Source organism: Protopterus annectens, chromosome 3.part1 (assembly GCF_019279795.1).
Source record: "Protopterus annectens isolate FY-2018-M chromosome 3.part1, PAN1.0, whole genome shotgun sequence".
In the NCBI taxonomy this organism is placed as follows: Eukaryota; Metazoa; Chordata; order Ceratodontiformes; family Protopteridae; genus Protopterus; species Protopterus annectens.
In genome coordinates this window covers 1,582,620,940-1,582,644,587 of record NC_056732.1, presented here as the reverse complement: position 1 = coordinate 1,582,644,587, position 23,648 = coordinate 1,582,620,940, and the positions used below count along the sequence as shown (strand labels likewise).

Here is a 23,648-nt window from a genome sequence, read left to right as displayed (position 1 = left end):
TCAACTATCTCATCAGTCCGTGCTGACTGCAAGGACAGTCCTTCAAGCATTAGGGTTCATGGCATCTTGTATTCTGGTGCTTCCCAATGCCAAACTGCATATGAGGAAGCTACAATGGTATCTCAAAATGTATGGACACAGCACTGCCAGGATTTGGACACTGTCATTCAAATAATACCTTGCCTTCAAAAAGAATTTTTGTGGTGGGCTCAGGAATGTCACCTAAACAAGGGACTCTCTGTGACCCGGCCAGAGGCGAGTCAGATTTTAACGACAGATGCCTCGGACATTGCTTGGGAGCTCATCTAAATGGAAAGTGGATACAAGACAAGTGGCCTGCCAGACTACAGCATCTACATATCAACATGAAGGAGATGTTAGCAGTCCAGTTTGCATTACTGGCTTTCAAGGAGTTACTTCTTCCAGGGCAGGTGTTGATTCTAACAGACAACACAACTGTCATGTGGTACATCAACAAACAAGGGGAACACATTCTTACCCATTGTGCAGGCAAGCAATGATTTTATGGGAGACTGCGCTCAGCTTGCAACTAACTCTTCAGGCAAGGTTTCTGCCAGGAGCACAGAACTCCTTAGCAGATGTGTTAAGCAGACAAATCATGGATCCCCACAGTGGAAACTGGATCTTCATGTATTTCAAAGGTTGACAGTGTCCTGGGGAACTCCAGACATAGATCTGTTAAACTTCTCCACTAAACCACCAGCTGCCAAAGTTTTGCACAAAGAGGTTACATCACACAGCTTGGAAAGTGGATGCTCTTTCTTTCAGTTGGAAAAATCTTCATGTGTATGCGTTTCCACCTCTGCCTCTTCTTCCAAAGGTGCTTCTAAAAGTCAGACAAGACAAGCCAAGGATGATTTTAATAGCTCCAGATTGGCCTCGGCAGCACTGGTACCCATTACTGAGGAGTCTAGTAAAGAAGCCTCCATGGCCTTTACCCTTGATTCCGCACCTGTTGTCTCAGAGAGAAGGCCACCTGCTCAATGTCAAGCTTTGTTCTCTTCATCTAACAGCATGGCATATTCTGTTTTGAAAGACAGCCGGTCTCAACTTCCTCAACAAGTTTTAAATGTGATTATGGAAGCTAGAAGACCTAGTACAAGGAAAGTGTATGCAGAAAAATGGAAGAGATTTTTATTTTGGAGTGCAGCAAGGAATTTGGAGATTTCTGAGCCTAATTTGAGTGTGGCTCTTCAATATCTCACTGATTTATTGGACAAAGGTTTGTCCTTCTCTTCCATTAAGATTCATGCTGCAGCAATTTCAGCTCACTGTGATTGTGACCCACCATTGTTTTCGCATCCTTTGTTCAAGCAGTTTCTTAGAGGGGCAAAGAATATAAGACCCCCACGTAGAGCTCCTACTCCTGCTTGGGATCTCAATTTTGTGTTGGAAAAACTTACTCTACAACCTTTTGAGCCTGCGGCTACTGCTGAATTGAAATACTTGTCATGGAAGACTGCTTTTCTGTTGGCTATTACTTCTGCAAGAAGGGTGTCTGAGTTGCAGGCCCTTATGGCAGTAGAGCCCTTTTTGATTTTCCATAAGGATAGGGTATCATTACGTACTAATCCTTCCTTTATGCCTAAGGTGGTTTCTAGTGTGGCTTTAAACCAAACTATTCATTTGCCTACTTTTATGCAGACCCCCAAAATAAAGGGGAAAAGATTTTGCACACTTTAGATGTACACAGGCAATTGCGTTATTATTTAAGCAGGACTAAGGATTTTAGGCAGTCTCAGCAGTTGTTTGTTTCTTTTGCTTTGAGTTCACAGGGCAAGCCTGTGTCAAAACAGACTATTTCTAGGTGGATTGGGTTTTGCATTGCATTTTGTTATTCCCATCATGGCAAGGAGATTCCAGCTGGGATTAGGCCTCATTCCACTAGGGCTACTGCCACTTCAACAGCATTTCTAAGGGGTGGCAACTAAGGATATTTTGGAGGCAGCTACTTGGAGTTCAGTGCATACTTTCTCTAAGCATTATCACCTTCCTCTCTACTCTAAGTCTAGGGCTGGTTTTGCCACAGCTATTTTGCAAGGCATGTTGTCAGCTCCTGCTTCTTTATGATTTGCCAGCCTCCCTTACCTCTGCTTTGGGATTCTACCCAATAGTAAGGACTGCAGCAATGTGGAGCGAAGAACATAGTACAGTTTTGTACCTGCCATAAATGTAGATGTTCGAGGATCCACATTGCTGCAGTCAATTACCTCCTCCTTCCCCTCTGTGTTTAGGGGTGGTTGTGTAGGTGAGGTTATCTGCTGATATTTTTGTATATATTTTTGTATATAATGTACATATTTTTGGTGCAGGTATTTTGGGCCTTGTCTTTTTAGGGTCTTCTGACATCTGGGGCAAGAAAAGACTGAGGATATGACGTCGGTCATGCGCATTAGTACCCTGACGTACTGACGTCAGTCTAATGCGCCCTGACCGACGTCAGCCATATACTCTGGTATTCGGGCCGACTGGACAGCGGACTACCCAATAGTAAGGACTGCAGCAATGTGGATCCTCGAACATCTACATTTATGGTAGGTACAAAACTGTACTTTATGAGGATTCTGATGCAGAAGACACTATTCCCTCTGCTTCCCCTCCTGAGGATTTTGCTTTTGGCAAAACCTTACATACTCTGAGGGAGCATTTTCACTGGGAAAGCCAGGAATTTCCTGATTCAGAAAAGAGGCTTTAGGGATTTCCTTTTCCTACCTCAGCATAGGCCTTTGGCTATTCCTCCTGTACTTAGACATTGTTGATTCTTTTTCGGAATCCTGTTTGGATTCTGATTCCTTACCTCCTGCTACCAGTAAACCAGACAGATACTACAGGGTCTCTGAGTCCCATACGTTCCTTTTCAAAAATCCTATTGCAGATCCAGAGACTGTTTCACAGGGACCCAAGGGCATTAAGGCTTCTACTGCTAAAATTCCTATCCCTTCTGATAGAGACTCCAGGGCACTGGATAGATGGGGTAAAAAGGTTTATACTTCAGCAACCTTGGCAATTAGAGCTTTAAACTGCCAATTTCATATGTTAAAATATCAGCAACATGTTATTGGACTACTTAAACAGAAAATGATGTCGAGTCCTGACTGTGTGGAAAATAAAGACTTACAAGATTTAATGCATTCTGCTGAACAAGTTGAAAAACATACTTTGCAATGTGGTTTGGAGTCTTTAGAGACCTCTTGCAGGGCTGTTGTTACTCCGTCTGTGCTTAGAAGGCATGCTTGGCTTAAGGAGCAATCTTTGCCTGATCATGTTAAAGCCAAATTGTTGGATACTCCTTTAAATCAGGACCGCCTGTTTGGCAACAAGGCTGAAGAACTTCTTAAAAAGATGGAAGATAAAGCTAAATCTATGCAAACTGTTAAAGATTTTTTACAAGTGCAACTTCCAAGATTTAGTAGGTACTTGCCTACTAAGAATTGGTCCTTTCCAGTACCTTCCAGGTCCTCTCAAGCCAAACCTAGACACAGCAAAAACTCCAGGTTTCAGTCCCAGGGGACTCTCAGAACTAAGCAGTGGGGGGCGTTCTCTTCCAAATCTGGAAGTAACAAGACACCCCCTATGGTAAACAGTCTCAATGATTTCCTTTTAAAATTCCCTAGCACTTATCTTTTGACCGCTCCTTTGGGGGAAAAGATTGCTCTTCATGCAAAGAACTGGGAACTTATAACCCAGGACAAATGGGTTTTAAATATAGTGTCCCAGGGATACAGATTTCATTTCCACACGTTGCCAACACCAAACGGGTGGCCAGACCTGCCCCCAAATTAGTGGGCAGCGTCTCAAAAACAAGTACTTACCCTCTTAAGCATGGGGGCTATTCAACTGGTACCAGAAGAGGAAAAGGGACAAGGTATCTACTCCAGGCTTTTTCTGGTACCCAGAAAAGACAAATCATGGCGTCCAATCCTGGACCTGTCTACTCTAAACACCTTTCTGGAAATTCCAAAATTCAGTATGCTGACTCTTCACCAATTACTTCCTATGCTAGGCAAAGACACCTGGTTGGCAGATTTAAAAGAAGCATATCTGCACATCCCAATCAGGGAATCTTGCAGAAGATACCTATGCTTCACAGCAGGCTGCTCGCATTATCATTTCTCTGCACTGCCCTTTGGCTTGTCTGCTGCGCCCAGGGTATACACAAATGCCTGGCTCCACTTATTGCATTTTGCAGGCAAAGAAATATTCAAATATATCCATACCTGGATGATTGTCTAATTCAGGCAGAAAACCAGGGCATATTTTTAAATAATTTGGCGTTTGTAAAAAGGGTTCTAACTTGTTTGGGGTACACCATAAAGTTCTTAAAAAGATGGAAGATGAAGCTAAATCTATGCAGGCTGTTAAAGATTTTTTTTACAAGTTCAGCCTCCTAGATTTAGTAGACACTGGCCTTCTAAGCATTGGTGCTTTCCAGGTCTTCTCAAGCCAAACCCAGACACAGCAAAAAACCCAGGTTTCAGTCCCAGGGGACATGCACAGCTAAGCAGTGTTGGGCCTCCACTTCCAAATCTGGGAATAAGACCCCCCCCCCCCCATGGTAAATTGTCTCAATGACTTCCTTTTAAAATTTCAAAGCACTTGTCAACTGACTGCCCGTTTGGGGGGGGGGGGGTTGCCCTTCATAAAGAATTGGGAACTCATCACCCAAGTGTCCCAGGGAAACGGGTTTCACTTCCACACGTTGCCATCACCAAGCGGGTGGCCGGACCTACCCCCAAATCAGTGGGCAGAGGCCCAAAAAACAAGTACTTTTTCCCTTAAGCATGAGGGCTATTCAACTAGTACCGAAAGAGGAAAATGGACAAGGTTTCTACTCTAGACTTTTCCTGGTACCCAGAAAAGACATTTCATGGCATCCTATCCTGCACATGTCTACTCTAAACACCTTTTTGGAAATTCCAAAATTTAAGATGCTGACTCTTCACCAATTACTTCCTATGCTAGGCAAAGACAAATACTGCAAGCCTTGGGGTTCATGGCCTCCTGCATTCTTCTAATTCCATATGCAAGACTGCATATGAGGAAATTACAGTGGTATTCTCACAGCCTAGAAACAATGACTCCTGTCATATTTTGCCTACGCTTAGAGTTCCTTTGGTGGGCAGAGGCCTGCCACCAAAGCAAGGGACTACCTTTCACACCACCCCTTGCTGCCCAAACCCTAACAGATGCATCAGACTATGCATGGGGGCTCACCTGGCAGGGAAGTGCATTCAGGGCAAATGGAACCCAGGGCAAATGCACCTGCATATCAATCAAAAAGAAATGTTAACTGTACAGAATGCTGTGACAGCCTTCAAGGACTACATTCTTCCAGGACAACTAATGGTAAAGGCGGACAACACCACGTTTGTGGTAAAAACAAGCAGGGGGGTACAAATTCTTATCCCCTCTGCAGACTAGCCATGGCTTTGTGGAACACAGCCTTGAGCTACCAAGTGCACTTACAAGCTCAGTTCCTGCCAGGAAAGATAAATACACTGGCAGATGGACTAAGCAGAAACCTTATGGACCCACACGAGTGGAACCTGGAACCAAAGATTTTCAGCATGTTGAAAAACAAATGGGGGAGCCCGGATATATACCTATTTGCCTCCCCCCAGAACTACCAATTGGTCAAATTTTGCTCAAGGACTCCCCACAAACAAGCCTGGAAAGTGGATGCTCTGTCCTTCAGCTGGAAAAACCTATCAGTCTATGCCTTCCCCCCGCTGCCTCTGCTCTCCAAAGTCCTACTAAAATTCAAACAGGACAAACTAAGGATGATTTTGATTGCTCCAGACTGGCCGCGCCCACACTGGTACCCCCTCCTGCGCACTGTCACTGTTATCTCCATGGCACCTGCGTCAGACTTCCTTCCCTGCTGTCTCAGCAAGAGAACCAGATTCCAAAATTGAACCTTGCAGCCTGGCTAATTACTTGAATTCTAACTTACCATCCCTCAGCAAACCTGTGATGGACGTCATCTTAGAAGCAAGGAGGCCTAGTACTAGAAAATCTTATGCTGAAAAATGGAAAAGATTCTGTGCAAAGAACCATTCTCAAGGGATGAGCATAGCAGTGCCCAATTTACCTCAGATTTTACAATACTTAACTGAGATGCTTCGCAAGGGCCTTTCTTTTTCCTCTATTAAAATCCACGCCTCAGCCATTTCAGCTCATTATAACACAGAACCTCCCCTCTTCTCTCATCCACTGCTCAAGCAGTACTTCAGAGGGGCCAAAAATTTGAGACCACCCAGGAGAGCTCCAGCATGAAAAGAGACATAGAGGAGCTCTCAGATTATGTAGCCCAGGCCGGTATGACCCTGGCCCTGAGCAGTATCCTACCCTCACCAAGAATGATGTCACAATACAGAGACAAAATGATCAGCTTTAATAATTGGCTTAATTACTGGTGTTATTCTAAGGGGATCCAATGTCTGTCTGCCTGGGATGACATGCCTGACAAGCCACGCTGCTTCGCAAGGGACGGCTTGCACCTGTCACCCCTGGGCTTCTGGATATTGGCAAAGGCTCTTGCCACCCCCATAGTGCCTTTTTTAGGCAAGGCTCAAATGATAAACCTACCGCCCTAGAAAACAAAAATGGAAAAAAACTAAGGGTAATACTGCTCAATGCCAGAAGTCTAAACCTCAAGATGCACGCACTCTAAGCCCTCCTCAGTATGGAGAACATCGATGTCTGTGCTGTGACTGAAACCTGGTTCAAGGCTCCTGAGAGCACCCCAGCACTATCAGGTTATACCTCATATAATGCGTTCCGGCCCCAAAATCCGGACCGAACCACAAAAGGGGGGGGGTATCCATATTCATAAAGGATACTCACACCTCCAGGTTAGTGGCAACGCACGAAGCATCGGAGACCATCCAGGTGCAATTAACCATAGGTAAAACTGCCCTACAGTTTGTAGCATGGTACAGACCACCCTCTCAAACTCAGGAAACCCACACAGCCTTCCTGAAGACACTGGAGAGTATGAATGTCTCTCCAAACACCATCATATTGGGTGACTTCAACTACCCAAACATAGACTGGGAACATTACTCAAGCCCCCAACACCCTAGCCCAAAGGTTCCTGGAGTTCATAAACTCAAATGCTGTGGAACAACTAGTCACCAGAGAAAATATACTAGACCTGATCATCACAAACATGGGGACAAAATGCTCCACACCGGAAGTATATCCCTCACTGGTGAGATCAGACCATAAATTAATCTCACTGGAGATCCACATCCCGCCCCCAACCCCAGCAAAAAGGACCACAGTGAAGAACTTCTCAAAAGCAAACTTCACACTTCTTAAGACTGGAGTGGTATCTTTCAAGGCCCCCGAGCCAGTGGAAACCACAACCCACGCTGCTGAAACCCTTACAAATGCCTTCTACGAGCACCTCCAGGAATGTATGGATCAAGCAATCCCTAATAAAATCAAGTCCCTTTCCACCAAAGGCAGGCGCCCGGTCTGGTGGACCCCAGCCATAAACAAACTCTACAACAAGAGGAGAAAGCTACTACATGACCGAGCAAAATCCCTAAAAGGGAAGGCATCTCTGATCAATACTAGCAAAAAACCACGATCACTCATAAAATCATCCAAGGCCAACTTTGAGAGAAAAATTGCTAAAGACACAAAAGACAATCATAAGGCCTTCTTTAGCTATGTTAGAAACCTGGGTGGAAACTCCCAGACATGCTCAGAATTAGTCCAAAATGATACAAAAATCACTGAACCCACAGACATTGCCAACATACTGGCAGACAGGTTCAGTGCAAATTTCTCCCCTCCCTCCCCCCAAAAGGAGAAATATCTATCCCACCAGAGTCTAGCCTCCCAAACATCTCAGATGCCCAGGTGAGAGCTGCTCTCTCTAAAGCAAAAAACACCGCATCAATGGGACCGGACTGTGTCCCCGGCTGTGTGCAACACAAACTCAATGAGGAACTAAACCCACACATAAGGCTGCTGTTTAATCTTAGCCTTACTACAGGATCGTGCAAAGAATGGCGTACGGCAACTGTGGTCCCACTCCACAAAGGCGGTGCTTCTATGGACCCTGGAAATTACCGCCCCATAAGCTTGACGAGCCTTTTCTGCAAAGCTATGGAGAGGATCATAATGGAACTCATAAATAAAGACATTGGGGACCTACAGACACTGGATCCTACCCAATTTGGCTTTGTCAAGGGCAGATCCTGCCTCTTGAACTTGGTTGACTTTTTCGAAACAGTCACTAAGGCCATTGATGAGGGTAAGGCAGTTCACACAGCCTACCTTGACCTAGCAAAAGCGTTCGACAATACCCCACTCGGGCATCATAGAAAAGCTCACAAGGACAGAACCCACAGGGTTAGAGTTGCTGGTGCCTTGTCAGACTCTAAGCCGGTCATGAGCGGTGTCCCACAGGGCTCAGTCCTGGGCCCCCTCTTGTTCGGCATTTATTTTTCTGAAGTGCATGCAAACATAGGGGGATTGTGGCTGACAAAATTTGCAGGTGACTGCAAACTGGGCACCATAATTGACACTCCATCAGACACAGACATCCTCCAGAGAGGTCTCATAGAAATGGATAACTGGTGCCAGAGCCATGGCCTTAAGCTAAATGCCAAAAAATGTATAGTCATACCCTTTGGGAAAAACAAGGTAACCCCTAATTACCACATATGTGGTAATCCATTAAACACAGAAGGAGTTGTCAGGGACCTGGGGACCCAAGTTGACAGTAGCCTCTCTTTTGACACTCACATTGCCAAAGTGGTTAGGAAGACCTTCTACATTGCCCACCTGCTCATGAAGGGATTCACATCCAGATCAGGAGAGGTCATTGTACCCCTGTACTCTTCACTTATCAGACCAATGATTGAGTACAACGCCCCATTCGGAATGTACCTTACCCGACACCTGCAGCAGTTGGAAAGACCCCAAAAGTTCCTCACCAAAAGGGTAAAGGGGCTCAAACATATGTCATACGCTGCCCAACTGAAGAAACTCCAGCTCTATTCAGTCGCATACCGTCTGCTCAGAGGTGATCTGTGCCTGACATACAGGGCCATGTCCAACCCGGAATTAATGGACATGCTCCACCTCAAAAAATCCAAATCTACCAGAGCCACGAGAGCAAGAGACTTAAACCTCAACACGGATAAAAAATAGGACGTGCTGGAGGGACAGATTCATCACCCAGAGACTCCCTACACTATGGAACAGAATCCCAGTCCATGTGAGGCAGAGCCCCTCACTGACTCTGTTCAAGAGAAATCTTGACGAGTGGATGGGAGATCTTAGGTTTACCCCGGGAATCATCTCTGTGTCACTGCTGGACAGAGGCACAGCAAACTAATGGGTATAGTATTCTCATCCTAAGGGGTGGTGAAAGCCACACACACTCTGGCTAGGCTTATAAATGCCCTAGGGCAGATAGCCTAGTATGAACCCCAGCATGGGACCTTAACTTTGTAATGGAAAAACTCACTCTCCCTCCTTTCGAGCCAGCTGCTACTGCAGACTTAAAAATCCTTTCTTGAAAAACAGCTTTCCTTTTAGCAATCACTTCAGTTAGAAGGGTATCTGAATTACAGGCCCTTATGGCAGTGGAGGCTTTCATTATCTTTCATGCGGACAGGGTATCACTCAGGACCAACCCATCCTTCATGCCCAAGGTGGTATCCATTGTGGCTCTAAATCAGTCCATTCATTTGCCAACCTTCTTTCCCAGTCCACAGAACAAACAGGAATGGTTTCTGCATTCCTTGATGTGCACAGACAACTTAGATTCTACTTGGACAGGACTAATCCTCAAAGAAAATCTGAACTGCTGGTAGCATTTGCTGCAGGGGCAGAGAGGAAGGCTATTTCAAAACAAACCATTTCTAAATTAATAAGCCATTGCATTCATTTCTGCTACAAGCACCATGGAAAATCTGTCCCCCAGGGGATCACACCTCACTCCACCAGGGCTGCACCTACTTCTACAGCCTTTCTCAGAGGCATTCCTACCAGGGACATCCTAGAAGCTGCTACCTGGAGTTCTGTACATACTTTCACCAAGCATTACCATTTACCAATTTTCTCTAAATCCAGAGCTGACTTTGCCACTACACTCTTGCAGGGCCGTATAGCTGCTCCTAATGCTATCTAAACTCCTCCTCCCAACCATAGCTTTGGGAATCTACCCAAATGTAATGACTGCAACAGTGAAACACGAAGAACAAAGTGCAGTTGGGTACACTTAACATAAATGTAGATGTTAGAGTGTATTCACTGTTGCAGTCCTGGATGTTCATCTTGCATACAGCTACAGTAATCACAGATGGGTTTTCTGCCGTCAGGCGGGTCCTCGGTCAGCCGAATTCCAAAGTCTAGGTCCGGCGTCGGTGGTTGTCGCTTTCTTTCCTGACGTCAGTGAGGCAGGGGTATACAAGACACAGCCGACGCCATTTTCTCCAGTCTTTTTTGCCGTGCGATGCCCGAAGCAGTTCGCAAGTGCCGGTCGGCCAGCTCCTGAATTTACAATTAATTGGAAACCGAAGTCTTCTTTAAAGCTAAGTACCCCGTTGGGGAAATTTTTCTTGCCTCAGACTGATGTCAGAAAAAGTTAACAATTGTATTTCTTGTGGGAAGCAAATACCGCATAAGGATTTCCATTCCCTCTGCATACCTTGTTTAGGCCCAGACCACGATGTCTCGGGCTGTCACTTTTGCGCTACTTTCAATAAACGCACTATTAAGCGTCGGGCGGAGTTCGCCCAACACTATTTTGGTACAGCCTTTGATTATAAAATGTCGTCGGAGACTCCGACTACTGTTTTGTCCAAAAAACGCAAGGACAAGGACCGACACGTGAGGTCCGCGGTCTCCACCGACACCACGCCAAAACCGGCTACACGTGGTCCAGTTCTCAGCGAGATGCCTATGCAGTCCCTGACTACCGACGACACTTCTTTGGCGGTGTCTTCTGTACCGAGACCGCAGGTACCTCGCCCCATACCCAGACTACAACCACCGAAGCCACTGTGAGCGTTGAGCCTCCTAATGTGGACAGGTCCACTTCCACCCATGGTGTCTTTAGACCCTCATCTTCCTTTTCCATTAAGGCCTTTACTAAGTCCAAATCAGCCAGGCATCCCAAGAGGCCTGTTGCACAGGGCCCATCTCCAGGACCCATGCCTAAAAAGCAGATGCTTAAAATGGCTGAGGATTTAATTACTCTTTTCAGGGGTTCCCAACCCCCTCCAGACAAGAGACCCAGAGTGGAGGAAGATTCTCCCTCTTCTGATCAGGGCTCCATTTTTTCAGAACTTTCTGATGTAGAGGAACACTCTTACTCCCCTTTTGAAGATTCTGATGCAGAGCAGTCCATTCCTTCTGTATCTCCTCCAGAGGATTTTTCTTTTGGGGAAACCTTGCACACCTTGAGGGAACACTTCCATTGGGAAGGCCAAGACTTTTCTGATTCCAAGAAAAGACTTGGGGAATTTCTTTTGTTACCTCAACACAGACCTCTGGCGATACCTCCTGTCTTGGACATACTTGATGATGTTTATTCGGAGGCTTGCCTTAATCTGGATTCCCTGCCTCCTGCCCCAGTCAAGCCTGATAGGTACTACAGAGTTCCTAACTCTCACCAATTTCTTTACAAAAGCCAAAATGCTGACCCTGAAACCATTTCTCAAGGCCCCAAGGGAATGAAGGCCTCTACTGCTAAGAATCCACTACCTTCCGAAAGAGAGTCAAGATCCTTAGAAAGGTGGGGGAAAAAGGTATATACCTCGGCCACCCTAGCCATGAGGGCCTTAATTTGTCAGTTCCATATGCTTAAATATCATCAGTTTCGGTTATTACAATTAAGAAATAAAATGTCTCAACCTGAACAACCAGATTTGAAGGAGTTGCAGGATATGATGCATAGTGCAGAACAAGTGGGTAAACACACCTTACAATGTGGCTATGATGCCCTGGAGGCCTCAAGTAGAGCTGCTGTTACAGGATCAGTCATTCGTAGACATGCCTGGCTTAGGGAACAAATCTTGCCTGATCATGTGAAAGCTAAACTACTAGATGCTCCTTTACAAAAGGATGTGCTATTTGGTACTAATGCTGAGGAGATACTACGGAAAATGGAAGAAAAAGCCAAATCTGTGCAAACTGTCAAAGCTTTTCTACAGGTTCAACCACCACGTTTTAGCAGAAATTGGCCTTCTAAAAACTGGTCCTTTCCAGCCACGGACAAGCCCCAAAGAGGTAGATACAGGCGCACAAGGGGCAGAGTACAATCACAAGGATCATATAGAGGCAGGCAATGGCAAACTCCAACACCAAGAGGTGGTGAAGACAGTGCACAACAATACAGGAAACAAACCCAATGACTTCCTCCTTTCCATGCCAAGCAAGTCTCAGCTGGCAGCACCCTTGGGAGGAAAGCTGACATTATTTACAAGAAATTGGCATATTGTCACAACAGACAAATGGATCCTGGACGTTATAAACAGAGGCTACAGATTTCATTTTCACACACTTCCAAAAATGAGAGGCATGCCAAACCTGCCACACAATCAAAGGGCAGAGGCACAACTACAAATTTCAAAGCTCATAGACATGAAAGCTATTCAAGAGGTACCTACTCACGAACAAAGTCAAGGTTTTTATTCCAGGCTATTTCTGGTACCAAGGAAAGGAACCGACTGGAGACCCATTTTGGATTTATCCATCCTAAACACATTCTTACTCGTACCAAAATTCAAGATGCTCACATTACAGCAGCTTCTTCCCATGCTGGGCAAGGAGTTTTGGCTGGTAACATTGGACCTCAAGGAGGCATACCTCCATGTCCCAATCAGACAAAGCTGCAGAAGATACCTCCAATTTCTTGCAGGTTCAATCCACTATCAATTCTCTGCATTGCCCTTTGGCTTATCTACTGCGCCCAGAGTATTCACAAAATGCCTGGCATCAGTAATTGCCTACTGCAGACTTCAAGGGATACAAATTTACCCTTATTTGGACGACTGCCTGATCCAAGCGGACAGCAAGCACATACTTCTGGAACATCTGGCTTATGTAACACGGTTACTGAATTCTCTGGGATACACAGTCAACAAAGAGAAATCCAGGCTAACACCATCTCAGAAAATAACTTTCCTGGGTGCCAACTTGGACACAAACACCCAGATGGCCTATCTTACGCCAGAAAAACAGGGGCAACTAACTCAGTACTTCAAAATACTAGCAAATTGTACCAGCCTTACTGCAAGGAAAATCCTGCAGGCTCTGGGCTTCATGGCATCTTGCATTCTTTTAATCCCATGTGCAAAGTTGCATATGAGGAAACTTCAATGGTACCTAAAAAACCTATGGTCTCAACACAGCCACAGTTTGGAAACAATAATACCAATAATCCCATGTTTGCAAGAGGAATTTCTATGGTGGGCCCAAGCATGTCAAACAAACACAGGTCTCCCATTCTGCAAGCCTCAAGCAAATCAAGTCATCACAACAGACGCCTCAGATTACGCCTGGGGGGCGCACATGACAGACAGGTGCATTCAGGGCAAATGGTCCCAAAAGGAAAAGCACCTTCACATCAATCAAAAAGAAATGCTAGCAGTGATAAATGCAATTACAGCTTTCAAGGACCTCCTGCATCCAGGACATTTATTGATAAGAACAGACAACACCACAGTAATGTGGTACATAAACAAACAAGGAGGAACACATTCATACCCCCTGTGCAGACTAGCCATGACACTTTGGAACTTGGCTCTGGAATGGCATATCGAACTTCAAGCACAGTACTTGCCAGGTTTGGAAACACGCTGGCAGACAATCTAAGCAGAAATATGACAGATCCACACGAGTGGAAGTTGCATCCTCAAGTGTTTACAAAGATAATCCAAGCGTGGGGGAGGCCAGACATAGATCTCTTCGCCTCCCACAGGAATCATCAATTGGAAAAGTTCTGTTCAAGGACCTTTCATACAAAGGCCTGGAGAGTGGACGCCCTTTCATTCAGTTGGACAGCATGGACAGTTTACGCTTTCTCACCTCTGCCTCTTCTGCACAAGGTGCTCTTGAAAGCAAGAGCAGACAAACCGAAGATGATACTGATTGCTCCAGACTGGCCAAGACAACACTGGTACCCACTCCTGAGGAGCCTAACACATACTCTTCCCTGGTCCCCTACCTCTAATGCCTCTTCTGCTGACTCAGCACAGCTACAAAACTCTTCACAGTCAGCTGAAAACACTCAATCTCGCTGCATGGAAAATTCCTTAACACCACAACAGATCCTACTCCCCGAAGAGGTGCAAGATGTCATTTTGGCGACCAGAAGGCCATCTACTAGAAAGGCTTACTCCGCAAAATGGAAACGGTTTTGCTCTTGGAATGAGAAAAAAGGCCAGGACCCTAGAAAACTGAATTTGCCTCCGGTATTACAGTATCTAGCTGAGCTGCTGAACAGTGGACTTTCGTTTTCATCCATAAAAATCCATGCCTCAGCCATCTCTGCAGAATTCAACACTGATCCACCCTTATTGTCTCACCCACTCTTAAGACAGTTCCTCAGAGGGGCTAAGAATATTAGACCACCAAGGAAACAACCAATGCCAGCCTGGGATCTTAATTACATTCTAGAAAAATTAACGTTGCCTCCCTTTGAACCAGCTGCCTCAACAGATTTATAATATTTGTCCTGGAAAACAGCTTTCCTTCTGGCCATTACCTCAGCTCGTAGGGTTTCGGTACTACAAGCCCTCATGGCTGTGTAGCCCTTTCTCATCTTCCATCAGGACAGGGTTTCCCTTCGAACCAACCCGTCATTTATGCCTAAAGTGGTATCCAGGGTAGCTTTAAATCAAGCCATACACTTACCTACCTTTTACCCCAATCCTCAAAACAAAGGGGAAAGGCTGCTACACTCCTTAGACATCCATAGACAGCTATGTTATTATTTGGACAGGACAAAGCCTTTCAGGAAATCAGAACAATTTTTTGTGTCCTATGCTGTAGGAGCTCAAGGCAAGCCAGTTACCAAGCAGACAATTTCAAAATGGATAGGCCACTGCATACGGTTTTGTTACTCTTATCATGGAAAATCTGTCCCTACAGGCATCAGATCCCACTCCACCAGGGCCACAGCTACCTCTGCAGCCTTCCTCAGAGGAGTTCCTACCAAAGATATTTTGGAGGCAGCCACTTGGAGTTCTGTGCATACCTTCACAAAACACTACCACCTGCCTTTATATTCCAAAACTAGAGCAAGCTTTGCCACTGCTGTGTTGCAGGGCATTCTGGCTCATCCCAGTTCCACCTAGTGCCTACCACCCTGTGCGTAGCTTTGGGATTCTACCCACTGCAGCTGTATGCACGATGAACATAGTACAGTTTTGTACCTACCATACATACAGCTGCAGTACAGTTTTCCCTCCCTCCTTCCCCTCTTGTTAAAGGCCTAGGGCCTAACCCCTCTTCATACAACCTGATTGGGTTATCCTTCTATGGTATATTTGCTTACAACTACTGATTTTTGATTATATTGCATTGCATGTATATAAATATAATTTATGTATTGCCTTCCTTCTGGGGGCACCTGACATCTGGGGCAAGAAAGACTGAAGAAAATGGCGTCGGCTGTGTCTTATATACCCCTGCCTCACTGACGTCAGGAAAGAAAGCGACAACCACCGACGCCGGACCTAGACTTTGGAATTCGGCTGACCGAGGACCCGCCTGACGGCAGAAAACCCATCTGTGATTACTGTAGCTGTATGCAAGATGAACATCCAGGACTGTTAATCAGGCCGACTGAGGGCAACCTGCAAGCAGATTACCCTAATGTAATGACTGCAACAGTGAATACATTCAAACATCTACATTTATGGTAAGTGTACACAACTGTACTTTCTAAGCCACCTCCTTATGGTAAAAACTCACAATGACTCACCCCCTCCCTTCCTCGCCTCTGCCCATCATCACATACCCCTAGGAGGGAAAACTTTCCTTTCATTCAACCACCTGGGTCACCATTTCCAAAGACCAATGGGTTCTGAACATAGTGTCTCGGGTACAAATTCTCCTTCCACACCCTTCCAACCCAAAAAGAGTTCCCAGATCTACCACCAAATCAGTGGGCTGAGGTTCAAAAGCAAATCCATACCCTGCTCTCCTTGGGAGCAGTAGAACACGTTCCTGCAGAGCAGATAGACCAAGGATTCTACTCCAGACTTTTTCTGGTACCCAGAAAAGAGGGCACCTGGTGCCCCATCCTCAGTCTATCCGTTCTAAACACCTTCCTGGTGATCCCAAAATTCAAAATGCTCACCCTCCAGCAGCTGCTACCCATGCTGTCCAAAGACGCTTGGCCAGTCACCCTGGACCTAAAAGATGTCTACTTCCACATTCCCATCAGGGAGTCCTGCAGAAAAAAATCTTCGCTTCAGGGCAGAATCTCAACACTTTTAGTTCTCTCCACTTCCCTTTGGCTTATCTACTGCTCCCAGAGTTTTCACAAAATGCTTGGCTCCGGCCATTGCTTTTTGCAGATAAAGAAATATTCAAATTTACCTTTACTTAGACAACTGCCTTATTGAGGCAGACAGCCAGGAAAAGCTGCTCAAAAACCTGGCCTTTAAGGAACTTCTAACCTCCTTTAGGGTACATAGTCAACGAAAAGAAATCCAAACAGGTACCCACCAGAAGGATAATCTTCTTGGGAGCAAGTCTGGACACAGCATCCCAGATGGCATGCCTAACACCAGAGAGACAAAGTCTCCTATCAGCTTACGTCTCTCAACTGGCTACCATGCCCCAGCTTTCTGCAAGAGAAATCCTGTAAGCCCTGGGGTTCATGGCGTCTTGAATACTCCTTATTCCATATGCCAGACTGCATATGAGGAAACTTCAATGGTACCTAAAGAGCCTTTGATGTCAATACTCTCAAGATCTTGAAACTCTTTTACCTATCATTCCTTGCCTGAGGAAGGAATTTCTTTTGTGGGCAACAGCCTGCTCCCACAAAAAGAGACTGCCTTCCTCCCCACACCCTGCCACCCAGACCCTCACCACAGACTCATCAGACTACACTTGGGGTGCACATCTGGACGGCAGGTGCATACAGTGCCAGTGGAACCCCCAGCAACTCTCCCTGCACATCACTCTGAAAGAGATGACGGCTGTGCAGCAGGCCTTGATAACTTTCAAACCCCCTTCTCTCTCCAGGGGTTCCTCTGATCAAAACAGACAGCACCCCAGTGATATGGTACATCAACAAGCAGGGAGGAACTCACTCCTACCCGCTGTGCAGGCTGGCCATGACCCTTTGCTTCACAGCCTCTTCCATGCATCTGCACCTGTTAGCACAATACCTGCCAGGCTCTCTCAACTCCCTGGCAGACCAATTAAGCAGAAAACTGTTGGACCCTCATGAGTGGCAGCTGAACAGAAACACTTTCTTACTAATAACTCAGAAATGGGGAACCCTGTAGGTCGACCTGTTTGCCTTTCACACCAACCATCAGCTCAGCAAATTCTGCACCAGGGAGCATCACTGCATGGCATGGAAAGTAGATGTCCTGTCCTTCCCCTGGGTAAATCTCTCAGTCTCTGCCTTTCCTCCCCTCCCTCTCATTCCCAAGGTACTGATCAAAATAAGGGAGAAAAAAACAAGGACCCTTCACATAGCCTCAGACAGCACTAGTACCCCTTGCTGTGCAGCCTGCCCCCACGGAATCTTCCTCAGATTCCCAACCCAGAGGGAAGGGGAATTCATGCACCCCCAATTGCAGACACTCAATTTGGCAGCTTGGCTTATAACCTGATCCCCGAGCAATCTGCCCTCCTCAGTAAACAGGTGCTGGATGTTTTCCAAGAGGCCAGATGCCCTAGCACCAAAAAGTCTTGTGCAGATAAATGGAAAAGGTTCTGCACCTGGATCCAGGCTAAGGGGGCCAATACGGCACATCCCTCCATCCCTCTCATTCTGGATTATTTAGGTGAGCTACTACACAGTGGTCTCCCTAGCTCCTCTATAAAAAATTTATGCCTCTGCTATTTCCGCTAATTTTCCCACTGAGCAGCCTCTTTTTTTTTTTTTTTTTTTTTTTCACATCCCCTGATCAGGCAATTCCTCAGAGGGGCTAACAACTTCAGGCCTCACAGAAGGGTCTCTGAGCTACAAGCACTCATGACAGTGGAACCCTTCATCATCTTCCATGCAGACAGGGTATCCCTCAGAACTAATACATCCTTCATGCCCAAGGGTGGTATCCAATGTGGCTCTCAACCAATCCATCCATTTGCCCACCCTCTTTCCTAACCCTCAAAACAAGGGGGAACAGGGTTCTGCACACTCTAGATGTGCACAGACAGCTCAGATACTGTCTGGACAGGACTAAACCCTTCAGAAAGTCTGATCAACTGCTGGTTAGCTTTGCTTCAGGGCAGGGGGCAAAGCCATCTCCAAACAAACCATTTCCAAATGGATAGCGCACTACATCAATTTCTGCTACAAACAGCATGGCAAGCCTCCCCCCAAAGGGTTCAGGACCCACTCCACCAGAGCATCCTCCACATCTGCAGCATTCCTCAGCGGAGTCCCCACCGGGTGCATCCTGGAGGCTGCCACCTGGACTTCTGTTCACACCTTTACCAAACATGATCACCTGCCTCTCTTTACTAAGTCCAGGGCAGGTTTTGCCTCTGCAGTCTTGCAGGGCATGCTAGCCAGCCCCCAGCTTCCTTGACTGCCTCCAACCATTTCCTCAACTTTGGGAATCTACCCAAATGTGATGACTGCAACAGTGTAACACGAAAAACCTAGTACAGTTGTGTACACCTACGATAAATACAGATGTCCGAGTGTCTTCACTGTTGCAGTCCTGGTTTCCCTCCCTCCTTCCCAGGGCAGCAGCCACATCAGCAGCCTTTCTCAGAGGAGTATCAACCAAGGAAATTTTGGAGGTTGCAACTTGGAGTTCATTGCACACTTTTACCAAGCACCATCACTTCTTTACTCTAAATCCAGAGCAGGCTTTGCCACTGCAGTTCTGCAGGGCCTCATAGCCACTCCTAATCCTGTTTAGACCCAGCCGCCCAACCTCAGCTTTGGGATTCAACCCAAGTGTAATGACTGCAACACTGAAACACGATGAATATAGTACAGTTGTGTACCTACCATAAATGTAGATGTTCGAGTGTATTCACTGTAGCATTCCAGGTTACCCACCCACCATCCCCCTTCTTTGCTGGGACTTATCTATACTTCTCTATCCTATACAACCTATGTGGTGTAGTTGCTTGTAGATGAAGGTATTGTTTATTTTAGTGTATGTTTTTTATAAGCAATATGTATTGCCTACCTTCTTGGGGCACCTGACATCTGAAGAAAATGGCGTCGGCTGCATCTTATATACCCCTGGTGCACTGACGTCAGGGAAGAGGCGACAGCAACCGATGCCGGACCAGGACTTTGGAATTCAGGCCGACTGCAGGTAGCCTGCCAGCAGGATAACCCAAGTGTGTAATGACTGCAACAGTGAATACATTCGAACATCTACATTTATGGTAGGTACACAACTGTACTTTCTGAGCCTTCCTCCTCCCAGGCTTCTTCTTAGCTCTTGTACTGTCCCTTATTTCAAGAATAGTGTACCAATGATATGGCGGATACAGTACAGTTGTTTGAAATCTTACCCTGACAATTAATGTCTGTCTCTTTATTGTCATCCCACAGAAACCAAGAAGGGCATGTTTCAAGACTGTCATATCCCTGGCAGTACATGACTGTCTCCTGTTTCAAGCCAAGGGCACCCAACCACCAACTCTTGAGGTGACAGCTGGCTCATTCTTGGCCTCTGGCTTTTACGTCAGACCCACTGATCCTGCTCAACAATCCTGTGTATTTCTTAGTAGTAACTGAGGTTATCGGAAGACTTTCGTTCAAGCACCCATGCTTTGCCACGTGGTTGAGGTTTTCCGTTTGGGATAACCAAAATCTTGACCTATGTTATATGCACAGTTATCCTGGAGTAAATGTCATTCCGGTCCATTCTCATTTTGATTTGGAAGACAGCAGATTTGAACTTCATGATTGATCTACTGGCTTGGTTTTATTTATTGTGTTAATTAAATCTCTTCTCAAAATATTAGAGCTGCAGGCCATTATTTATGGTGGGGGGGGCGGGGTCATATCTTGTGTTACACAAGGATCAGATGTCTCTCTCGACTGACCAGTGCCACCACCCACCCACACACAGCTTTTTTGAAATCGGCTTAGCTAGTCCATTCATTGTCTTTGCAAGGTTGACAACCTGGGGTATACAGTCTTTTGAATGTGCACCTCCAGATTGGAGATTTTCCTAAATTGGGTGCTTGAGTGTAAGAAGAGTGAAAGGAGATACCTTTTTCCCAGGGAGATGAGAGCAGTTTGCTCAATAAAAACATTTCCAAGTAGTATGCAACCTATTAAGAAGTCCAAAAGCCGTTTGTTTCACTTCATGGTAATAAGCACTTTACCCACTAAATCATTTCCAAGTGGTACGTCACCTAAACCTTCTGTTTGCCACTCATCACCAAAAGGCTGCTTTGGTGTGGTTGTGTCCAGTGCATTTTACATGGTTATAACCATTACATTTACAGAATCGCCAATGAGCTGAAACACCTGATGTTCATAAGGATCATTTGCATGTATCCCATGTGCCTCTGATGCAAGAGGTTTGGGAGATCACTCAATGGAAGTTCTAGCTTTGCTGGCGTTTTCATTTTGTTTTTACGGATTGTTTTTTCAGTGACCTTCTCACTTATTGTTTTAGCCAGCACATTTGAAACTTCTCTGTTAGTTTGTGTGAGCTAGTTATTTTTCTGAATTCTTCACCATTTTACAAACATATGTAGCAGTTTAATTTTTACTGTGATGGAGCTTATTGTCTGAGTAACTTTCTTTAAGGTGTACCCATTCTTCTTTGTTTTGTTTTATTGTACAGGTTGTGTTGGATGAGTTACAAGGCAGGTCTATGATTTTATTTGTGGAAACTGAAGATGCAATAAAGGCATTGAAAGAGACCAAGTACCGCAGAGTGGGTGGCCGGAATGTGATGGTATGTACATAATCTTTCCAATATGTGGCAACTTTGTGGTAAAAAAATCTGAGATATTGCAGATATGCTGTATTTTTAAAATTATTATTAATGCGGAACACTACAATGAAAGTTTAGTATTTATGACGTATAAGAAGTTAGTGTTGTTTGGCCAGTTGAGAGTTTGTGGCATCACCCTGTAGTGTAGTTTCCACCTAGTGATACTTGTCTCAGACCTGTGGTGGTATAGAAAAAGGAACTTTATCTGTGTACTTGGGAATGAGAATCTGGACTCTTATATTCCCAAAGTAACAAGTACTTGTTTGTTAACCCATATTTATTTTTTTCTTACCATAATGATCACTGTGGTTTTGATTATTTGGTGACTATTTTGTTCCAGTTCTTAAGGCCAATGAGATCCCCAGGAAAAATAACCAACTGTGGTTGACCGTTCCCAGTGAAGGACTTTAATCTTCACTTCCTTTTTTTTGTCTGGCTTTAGAACTCAGATCTTCTAAAGAATAGTGTAACTGGTCATATCTGAAGGGTTAAACTTCATTTGTTGAAAGTTTACATAGTTGTGTGTGTTTTAAATTAAAGGACCACTACATGCTACTGCACTTGTTGTCTCGTTTCTGAAGTCCCCCCCCCCCCCAATCTTTTGAACATAACACTGTACCATATTCCTTCTGCAATCCTACATCACAATTTTGACAGTTTTTTTTCATTAGCCATTCTTACAGCTCCGGTACTGTGAGCCGTCTTTAAGCATATCACAGTCTTGCAGAGCTGTCGAGAACGCATGGGCACTCAAACTGTTTGTTAATAACACCCTTTGTTATTTTTCACGTTTTGCTCAGTTGCTGTCCAAAAACTGCCCATGAGCCGCCTACTTCAGTCCTTTCGCCCTGGGACGCCCACACTATTATACATGAGCTCTTTTAATTTTTGGTTCCTTAAGCCAATAAAAATGCGATACTGACTGTGGGAACTACTCTAGTCACTAAAATTGCTAGACACATCTGTTTTGTTGTGGGATTACTATGATACCTGCTTATCCCACAAGTATTTTCGGGTGAAGATTTTTTTTTATTTTTATTTTACCACAGGTATGTTTAGCATAATTACAGACATCTGATGCTTTTCATTCGGCTTGTAACTGCTACTTCCATTTGCAGTTAAGACATATCTTGGATTGGTTCCTAAGGAGTATTGTGTCTGTGTATCATTTTTTTCTGTAAGGCTATAGGAAAAACTTCAATTTGGAAGAGTCACCTCGTGAAAAAGGAAAAAAAAACATATAAGATGTCTCCATGAACTTCCCAAATGCTACCATTTATCAGAAATTATGTGCAAGCCATCCCGTTTTCTCTCACTAAAATTAGTCATGCCACCTCCCTCTACCCATCTTGTTTGCTCGAGAATTCTTTAAAATGAAAACATGATAGTGCAGTAGTGCAATGTCGGCTTGATAAATCGGTGCCAATGTTGCAGTAATGACCAAAGTGATAAAATTGCTTGTATCTGCTGTTGATTTTACTAGGTTTTGTCTGCTGACTTTCAATTATTGATGCTCATCTTCACAGTTCCTACTTGATTTTAGTGCATTGGTTATTTTACTGCTGAAGTGTCTGCTTCGTTCTTGTTTCTGCAAGAGAAGCTGTTCCTACTTGATTTTAGTATATATGTTATTTTACTGCTGAAGTGTCTGCTTCATGTTCATAGTGTTTCACTGTTGCAGTCATTACACTTGGGTTATCCTGCTGGCAGGCGACCCACAATCGGCCCGAGTTCCAAAGTCTTGGTCCGGTGTCGGTTGCTGTCGCCTCTTCCCTGACGTCAGTGTGCCATGGGTATAAAAGATGCAACCAACGCCTTTTTCTTCAGTCTTTCTTGCCACGCGGTGCCCGAAGCAAAGGGAGTTCGCAAGTGCCGGTCGGCCGACTCCTGAGATTTTCAAAGTTGAATTTCAGAACCGAAGTCTTCAATAAAGCTAAGTACCCCATTGGGGAAACTTTTTCTTGCTCCAGACCGATGTCCGTAAAAGTTAATTGTATTTCTTGTGGGAAGCAAATACCTCATAAGGACTTTCACTCTTACTGCATTCCTTGCCTAGGCCCTGATCATGACGTTACTAGTTGTCGGTTTTGTGCTAGATTCAATAAACGCACTATTAAACGTCGGTTTGATTTTGCTTTACATTATTTTGGACAAAGATTTAATTAAATAATGCTGTCGGAACAACCGACCGGAATGTACAAAAACACGCAAAGACAAAGAAAAAGATGGGCATCCGTGGTCCAAAACCGACGATGAAGCCTCTTCTAGCCAGTTGCCGGTTTGCCGGTTCTCAGTGAGGCGCTGTCGCAGCCCCTGACACCCGCTACCTCCGAGCAACAGGCTGTAACCGACAGCCACGTGGAGGCCCCGAGGCCTGTGGAAACTCAAGGTATTGGGCCTACGGAAACTATACCCTCTGATGTATCCGGAGCCACTAAGCAGGCACCGGCTTCGGAGGGTGTTATCAGACCTTCACAGCTT

The 23,648-nt window shown here is 45.2% G+C and overlaps 1 protein-coding gene across 1 annotated transcript in view; it reads left to right on the top strand.

Annotated features, from left to right (window-relative positions):
* The window catches only part of LOC122797814, a 2,009,088-nt gene that overhangs the window by 1,810,962 nt on the left and 174,478 nt on the right, over positions 1-23,648 (top strand). Inside the window, exon 19 of the mRNA XM_044066337.1 lies at positions 21,015-21,128. Within this exon, the coding sequence (XP_043922272.1) occupies positions 21,015-21,128 (114 nt within the window). The remainder of the gene's footprint in view (positions 1-21,014; positions 21,129-23,648) is intronic.